At 36.6% G+C, this 9,336-nt stretch overlaps 1 protein-coding gene across 1 annotated transcript; it reads right to left on the bottom strand.

Annotated features, from left to right (window-relative positions):
- Positions 1-805: 805 nt before the first annotated feature.
- mpc1 (mitochondrial pyruvate carrier 1) lies at positions 806-7,667 on the bottom strand. The gene is given in 4 exon segments (XM_049472148.1): positions 806-1,258; positions 2,385-2,517; positions 4,206-4,302; positions 7,416-7,667. Coding segments are annotated over 4 exon segments (330 nt in total). The 5' UTR covers positions 7,491-7,667; the 3' UTR covers positions 806-1,233.
- Positions 7,668-9,336: the final 1,669 nt, after the last annotated feature.

Genomic DNA, 9,336 nt, shown 5'->3' with positions numbered 1-9,336 from the left:
GTGTTAATGTATTTTTCATGTCAATAAACGTTAAGCTTTGCTGGGTAATTTATGTTTGGTAAAAAGACTACTATTAGTAGTCTTTTTAATTTTCTGATATTGGATGGTATAAAAATGGACATTTTTCATGGACATGGTTGTTTCCTTTAAAATGTGCCCCCACACATCCTGGAAAAATTTTCATTTTTCACTCATCACTCATTTTTCAGTCATAAAATATCACGGAAAATGTGAAAACTTAAAAATGTAAAAAAAAAAAAAAAAAAAAAAATCTCTCACTCGTTCTCTCTCAGTGTCTCTCACCCTTACTCTTACCGTCTCACCGTCTCTCTCCCTCTCTGCCTCCCTCTCACTTTCTCTCCCTTTCTGTCACTCTCTCACACTTACTCTCTCATCATGTATGTCTCTCTCATCATGTATGTCTCTCTCTCTCTCTCTCTCTCTCTCTCTCTCTCTCTCTCTCCCTCTCCCTCTCCCTTTCTCTCTCTCTCACCTGCTCAGATGTTTCATCTTTTCACATGGATAATATTGATGATGGTGGAAGATGGAGCTACACTCACAGCAGAGCTTTCACCTGGCTTTCCTTTTTCAGCAGGATAAAGCTCATCCACCCGCACACATCCTGTCATACAGGGACATTGTGGTAAATGTATTAAATACAGTATATAAGAACAGCAGCACCACCAAATAAATCATCGTACGGATAAATAAAAATCAGAACTTCTAACCATTTTAATCTTTTTGTATTTTACAGAAATGAACCCAAATCAAAATCAAATTCAGTAACACCAGTAAAAACTCCAGGTCAGAATGGACAGCATTTATTAACCATTTGTTCGGACGTTAATCTGATATACACTACACAGCCAAGTATAGTTATGCATAAATTAGTTGAAATGACAATTACATACACCAATCCCTTGATGTGTACCTTAAAACAAAAAAAAGATAATTGTGCGTCGAGTTGATCTAAAAACGAACATTTAATTTTCTGTACATTCCGCGTTTTCCCACAATCCCTTCAGAAAGCCTGAGCAGAATAACGGAAATCAATCAGAGTAGAACTCATTTAGTACAAGAGCTAAATTTAACTGATATTTTGATTCTGATTGGTTATCAATAAAAACTCAAGTGTGTGAATATTTAAGGTTCAGTCAGAACGGCGTCCCCCGAGAACTGTGATCTGAACAGTGACCGTAACTAAAGCATCCCTCCAAACCAGACAGCTGCTCATCATTTAGCTGATTTCTTCTCCATACTGCAGAGAGAACACACACACACACACACACACACACACACACAAAAAAATATATATTAATTTAAATTTTCTGCTTATATTAATACTAAAGTCATCCAAACTATGAAGAAAAACATAAAACATTAAGAATATTTTTAAAACCAGAATATTTTATATATTTTACATTCTTCCAGCTAGTAGTATATTCAGCTTTATGAGGTAAAGAGTCACAAACTGAGGCAGATAGAAGGAAATTAAAACACAAATAAACTAATCAGACATGGAGCACACAGGCAGGCAAACAAAGCACACAAAAGACTAGAGCAGAAACACTTAAACAAAAGGGGCTTAAATATACAAGGAGGGTGAGGAACACCTGGGTGAGGAAACAAGGGGGCGGGGTTACAAACGAGACAGGGGGGAATTACAGACCACAGGGCGGGGCTAAGGCAGAGTTATAAAGCAAGAATCCACATTATTAATACATACATTTTATCTAAAATATTATTATTTCTGTCATGTATTTTCCCTCCAAACTAGAGTTGGAGCAAAAAAACGTAACAAAATATGCTGTTTTTTTTATCAAATTTTATCTGGAACACTACAACACTCACTAATTAAAAGGAGAAAAGAGGTAGATATAGATCTAGTTTCCTTTATTTTTAAATTCTTTTTTTCTGATTTAAATATGTAGCTAAATATAGACACTTAAATATTAATTGGATTAATTATGAAAATAAATATATATGTAGCGATTTTGTAACGTATAGATCTGTAACATCTATGTAAGATCTCCAACAGAAAAAAATATATTAATTAGCTTGTGAGAATATAAATAATACAATTATTATTATAAATTAAGAGAAATCTAATCAGAAAGTTTGAAAAAATTGGGAAAAAAATTACAAAATACGAATATAAACATAAATATTGATATTGGAACTATTGATTATGGATTATATAATGATTCCTTTACAAAGGTGGACCTGGAATTCAGGCTTTCAGTTAACAGCTGTGCTGAACTCATCAAGAGTTAATTACTTGAATTTCTTGTCTCTTAATAAAGTGTTTGAGAGCATCAGTTAAAGTAAAGTAGTGAAGAGGTAGAGTTACAGGTATACAGGTATATAGGTGTGTTTGATCTTACTTGTATTTGATGAGTCTCCCTCCCTGGATGAGTTGTGCCGTTTCGTTGGTCAGGTGACAGGCGAACAGGAGCCAGTTCCTCGGCTGAACTTTGTAGGCGAATCTCATGAACAGCATTGAGTAGCAGACGAGAGCTGGAGAAACGGAGGAACAAGAGCAAACTGAGAAAAGAGGATGGAAAAACTGTGCAACAGAATCGTTTTCTGCCTGCAGTTAACCTGAATACACTGGATTTGAACTTTAATCACCACAAACCAACAACGGCAGCCCCTCAGAACCACAAACATAAAATCAAACATTTATGACTTAAGACCTTGGATGTGAATCTGCCATTAAATTAAACATTTTGCATAGGCCTGCCACAATAATTGCAATATCGATTTATCATATCATATCATTTTTGACAATCGTGTTGTCTATTGTCAGGGTTCATACACCTTTTACAAGGTAAAATTTAAGCACTTTTCGGGCCCATTTTCAAGTTTTTCAGCTGTGGTAAATTAATGATAATGGTGATATCTCAAAACTGCCATTCAGTGATAATCAATATATCACAAAACTATTATCCACACTTCACAGTGAATATGCTACTGATAAAAAAAATTCTTCTAAGTAAGTAAATAGCAGGTAAATTATGTCAGTGGCATTTAATAGTCCTAAAAGAAAAAAAAAATATCATGTATCGCAATAATTTCTGGGACGATATATCGTCCACAAAAAATTCTTATCGCGCCCAATTTTGCATTTTAGACATTTTTATATTCAAATATTAAATATTACACCATATGCAAGTCGTGTCGTGATGCTCATTGCTATCTTACACCTCGCCAACAGCCTATTTTCATGTCTTACATCTGCGTCGTTTAAACAGAAGCAGTTTTTCTGAATACATCTACACTGATGTATAGGTAAATTTCTGGAGTATTGCTATCTTGGCACTGCGCTACAGCAGTGCACAAACCAAACTTTTACATCAACAATAAACAGAATAGTAAATAAAATAACATTGCTGTTCCCGTTAAAAAAATGAGCTGCTGGAGCTCCTTCACAGCATCAACCAGCAAGTTTGTTGAACACGTCCAGGTATCTGCACCGTTACAATAGCAATCCACCAAATCTGTCAGAGCTCTTAAAGGAAATGATGAGCAAGAGACACTTTGATTGGTTTGTTTCAAGCTATGCCAAAACTAACCACACCCATGATTAAATAAGAGAAAAATTAGTACACGCTTTTGCGTTGTGTTTGGAACCACGCAAGGTGTACTTTTCCTGTCGTTACGATAGCAAAGACACACTGAAACCCTGCTCTAAATCAAGCTGCACGGCACACAGTCTACAGATCACTAAAATAGGGCCCTGTAGGAACCCTGCTAGACTGGATTAACTGGAATGAACTTGAATAAACTGCATCAGGGGGCAGGAATACTATAATTTGCTGTAATTTAACGCCTCTGGCCAGTGGAAATCATTTCAGGGTTGCTGTGTTAAATAGAAAAATAAAATAAAGTGAGAGTTTATTTATAAAATACATTTGCGTGGCTGTTTACTGAGGGGAAAGTGAGAAATGTGAGGAACTGAGGAGATGGGTATCTCCTGGTTAAATCTGAGGAGTTCTCGTGTAAATGGCTTTTAGAAAAATACAATACACAGAAAAAACATTAACAAACAGAGAGAGATAAACGATAAAAAAAAACAGCCAGACAGTGGAGTCAGAGTCAGAGAAGATTACAACATTCTCTGTAAGTGATAAAGTTGGTTCAGTTTAGCCATAAAAAGAGCTTTTTTTGTGTTTTAAATGGACTTTAACTGCTTTCTCACTTACCAAAGGTCATTCTTCCACTGATGATCTCTGGACTTTTCTTCATGTCAGAGATTGCAGCAATGGGCAGCCCCCAGTTTGCTACCGGACCCCAGAAATGCTAGAAAAGCACAGAAAATAAAACATTTATTTAACTACTAAAACATGTACTGGTCAATCTCAGGCAGCTTTACTTAATTTTTTATGTTATATAAACATGAATATGTTTGCAAAACTCATGTGACATTTAAAAATCATCTTTAAAAGCCAAAAGTCCACTAATTCCTTTAATTCCCCCCCCCCCCCCCAAAAAAAAGTATTTATTTTAAAGAAATGGTCGACTGCATGTTCAAATAATTTATATTTATGACAAAAAAAAAAATCAAATCACTCCTGTTACTGGCACTCACTCCTGTCACTCTTTTAGCATATAATGAGCAAAAACATGAAAAATAGCTAAATGGCGGCTATGCTAACAGCATAAGGACACTGATCACATTCTAGTGATTTTCCCACAACCTGTATTTTAAAAATAAACCAATAAGATGTAAGAATGAATTTAGGTAACAGGAGGGCTAACCGTGCTAAGTGGTAGCTCTATCAATATTCAGAGATGACTATTATCGGCCTGTAGCCTGCTGCTAACCCCGGATAGCACTGCTGGAGCAGCATTAGCATTACCCGCTAAGCATGCTAAGCGCAAGCTCCTTTACCATTCAGATGCGAGTATATTGGACTGTATTCTGTGCGTTCACAGAGTTTAAACAAGCTACGTGGGACAAAGTGCTAGCTAATATTACCCTAGCTTACTCAAACCCTCAGGGTTCCTCAGTGTAGCGCTGTCAGATGGCTTTTACTTACATAACTGGGGCTACTAACACTAACGCTAATGCTGCTGCTGCTGCTGCTGCACTCAGCCTTAGTGGAAATCTGGAATTCTAAGCTGACTGTAAATAAACGGACGCGCTTTACTAACCCAAATAAACAGTTATCAGGAGAGAAATCTGTTTAGGTTAACATCCAGCGCTCGTTTGACTTTCAAATAAAATGCATGCATATGCTAACCCAGTAGTTTGTTTACCATGTAAACTTAGAGAAACATAGTGAAATGTAGTGATTAGGGCCAAAAGATAATCTCGATTGTGTATCAGCTCCACACAGCTATCTGTTTCACCCCTACTAAAGCAGCGTTTCTCAACCCTGGTCCTGGTGGAACCCCACCCTGATCCTACAGTGTACAGGTTGAGCAACACTGACCTGAAGAGCTCAAATCCAACCAGTTACAACAGAACCCATCATCACAGGTTAATATGAAACCGGCTTAGTGAGGAAATAAATACTCACCGTGCTGCAGCCAGAGAAGACCCCGGGGTCAGGAGAACGGAGGAGAACATTGGAGAAAGATCACAGTAAATATGGGTTAATATCAGGATTGAATAGCACGGTTTAATTAGATAATATAATATAGGGCTGCACAATATTGGAAAAAATCTGCCCTTTAATCAGTGATTTAAATGGCTTTTTAAACGGTAAATAAGATTAAGAATAAGTTGAACAAAGTGTGAATTCAGCTGTTTACGTTTACGAGCACGTGCCCAACCATGTGGATGGAGGCCATGCGTGCGGTTACCTTGTGTTTCATTAATAGCTGAAATTTATTCTTTTAAAGTCCTGCTTATTTTTTGTTTTGTTTTCTAAACCTTTAAAAATGCTTTTATTGTGGTCCTTTCTCTCTCTACTTTGGTACAAGGACACATCACAGTATGCAAATCAGTCAATTAATAATACCACCCCCCCTGCTGACAGAGGTACTCTCTCTCCTTTCACGCCCCTAAACCCATACATCACCCACTGCCACTCCCAAACTACCCCTCCCATTTTTTTTATTTTATTTTTTTTTTTTAAAGCATTTTTCAAATTTGAGCTGAGGTTGGAGTCAGCAAATGTATTTAAGCTTAGCACATGTTTGCCTAAATAACTAAATAGTTCAGCTGCCAGACACTTGGTGCACCCCTAGGCTATTTAACTTACGCAATAGTGGAAAAACACAGGCAAAAACTGTGTTTAGCTTTCTACCAAATGTTTTATTTTCCATTTCGTTGGACACATTACACCTTCTCATTTAATGTTGTTCTGAATTTCTTTATTTAATGTATTTTCTACATTGTAGATTAATATTTAAGACATGAAAACGATTAAGGGATACATATAAAATTTTGTAGTAAACAGTAAAAAAGTGTTTTTCCTCTAAATGAATCCCCTGATCTAAACCTGATGAACTGAGATCAAACATATTATATGAGAGGAGGTACTGGCTCTATGTATAATCTTAATTTAATCATTAGAAATCAGATTAAACGCACTTATACAGTCTGCACTGCTGTAACTGGGACAGTTTGTGCTCTAACGTCAATGTCAACCAAAACTATGGGTCCTAGTAGAAAAGGTGTTCTGACGGATTGTGCTTCCCAGCTATATGTTCCTCCCACCAGCAGTGCGCATGCGCCAAAACACAATATTTATATTTTTTGTTTTTATGTATTTTTTATGATAACTCTTGCAAACGTTTTATTTTATTTTACCTTGAGATAATTCAACACTGAGTATAACATCAGAAATGTAAATGACTTAATAATAATAAAACAATAATAATAAATAAATAAATAAATAATTCAAATTGCATTAGCATTCTTTATCCTAATACAGTTAATACAGTGATTTACACACAATAACTAATAATAGTATCCATACTACACATATTTTAGGAGCATGTTGTAGCTTATATAGACTTATACTTTTTGTTTCAGTATTTTTACTGAATTTCTTTTAAATAAATAACAGTATTATTATTTTTACTACAGCCTAAGGTAGCATGGTTTGGCAAGGTAGCACAAATCGACAGAACATGACGGTATTGTTGACCCCTGATGGCTAACCCAAAACATGCCCTTCACACATGAGTTAAAGCTTATTTAACTCAAAATGTGAGCATTTACGCAGAAATAAGACTTTGAAAACAAATATTATGGTATTTCTAATGCGTTACACTGTGTACTCTATGTCCAAACATGGAAAAATCATCCTATAGAAAATTCCGTTTCAGGATTTCAATCCAACCGCACGGATGGCTCTGAAGTAGTCTAGCTGCAGCAAAGCCGCCCTTGCGGTTGGAACGAAATCCTGGGACGGATTTTAGCTAATTCCCGCCTGAAACCCATCTTAGCCCGGCTAAACTCACCTCATCAGATATTCCCTGAACTCCTTGCTGCGCAGATGATCCACAGCCTTACGAGCTAATGTTCCAGCCATGGTTCCGACCTGATTCCGACCCGATACAGATCCAAATCCGACCCGAATCCGATCCAAACAGTGAGACACTGGAGTTCGGGCCTGCGGAGCTTAGCTTAGCTAGGAGGCGAACTAGAGGACAAACCCGCTGCGCTGTGTGAACCAGCCACACCACAGCGGCTCAGTGTCAAAATAAGAGTCTCACCAATAGTAACAGCGAACGTAAGAACAACGCCCCCCTAAAATAAGAGTCCCAGGTACAGCAACAACTAATGGCAACGCCCTCCAAAATAAGAGTCTTAATTAAAACAGCAACAACGCCCCTCAAAAGAGTTCCACCTACAGTAACGGCAACGCCCCCAAAATAAGAGTCCCACCAACTATAAAAGTAACACCCCCGAAAATATTAACAATATTTAGTTAATTTTATTACTGCTAATAAATTTAATAAGGTGTCTATATTACAATAAAAAAATACACTTTATTAAAACTGTACTTTTGTAAAAAAAAAAAAAATGTAAATATAAAATAAAAATATAAATAATAATAAAGAACACATAACCAATCCAGGGAGAGAAAGGCATAATAAACATAATCAAACACAAAAATACATTCATTATAATAAAACTGAATATTACACAAAAACATCAAAAATATAGCATAGGTTCCAGGTTTGTCCATCATTCCAATTAACAATATAAAACAAGGTTATTACATAAAAACACATAATATCTACACTTACTCTACACTTACTAAACAGATTAATACTACAGTGTCAATTGTGTTTCAAAATTGTGTTTAAAAAAATGTAGGATGTTAAAATGTCCAGATTCATAGCGTTAATGCATGAAAGATGGAAGCACTAGATTATTTTATTTTTATGAAATAACAGACACCACTAAATATTACATTTATTTAATACTGCAAAATTACTTTTAATACTTTCAAACTATGAGAATTTATATTTTAGGTAAAAAAAAACAAAGCTTGAGCTTAAGTTGGCCACAGTTTAAATCATTTAACTTTAAATAAAAATAATTAATTAAAAAAAAATAGCCTATTGTCTCTTTTCCATTCAGAAGAAACACTTTTAAAAGCTGCTTCTGGAGCTTCTGGAGCTGGAATAGTGGTGTTTTCTGTGAGCAGAAGAGCAGGGAGGCTGGAATTGACCCTAATTGAGTAAAAATCTGGTGCAGATAAAGGAGCTGTGAGGTGAATCTGACAATTACCGGCCCGTTCTCCGTGTTCCCCTCACTCTGTAAATCTGCAGCACACTTCTGACATCTGCTTCGGCACTAATGCACCAGTGTAGTGAAAACATACCTCACACTGCCTCACACACACACACACACACACACACACACACACACACATACACACACACACACCAGATGCAGCGCATGCCTTTCCTTCAGACCACAGACTCTGAAGGAGTAATCAATCTGCAAATAATGAAGTGCAGCCTGAACCACTCGGCTCTCTCAGACCCAGTATTACAGCTTTAACCTGAAAATAAACAGAGTTACTCTACTGTAATCATTCCTCATATCATTACTGCTCGTATTAAACAGATTATTAATCAGTTAATCAGGTTAAATCAGTCTGTCACCATTATAAATATAACATTATTTGACTTTAAACGTGTTCTTCCGCTAAAATCCACGTCTTTCTTGTTCTTTAGTTGTTTATGATGCTGCACATGAAACTCTTCCTCAACCTCCAAACGAGTCGATCAGGAAAAGCAATTAGTATTCATGGCCCCGCCCACCTCGACTCGGGACCACCCACAGACAGGCAGAGCTGAAGCCGGGCGGCGACGCCGTCTCGCCAGATAGGAGCTAAATAACAGCGCTAGGAACAGCATGCA

This window comes from Astyanax mexicanus, chromosome 25, assembly GCF_023375975.1.
Source record: "Astyanax mexicanus isolate ESR-SI-001 chromosome 25, AstMex3_surface, whole genome shotgun sequence".
In the NCBI taxonomy this organism is placed as follows: domain Eukaryota; kingdom Metazoa; phylum Chordata; class Actinopteri; order Characiformes; family Acestrorhamphidae; genus Astyanax; species Astyanax mexicanus.
Note: the sequence above shows the minus strand (reverse complement) of the source record. Positions and strands in the feature narration are given on the sequence as shown.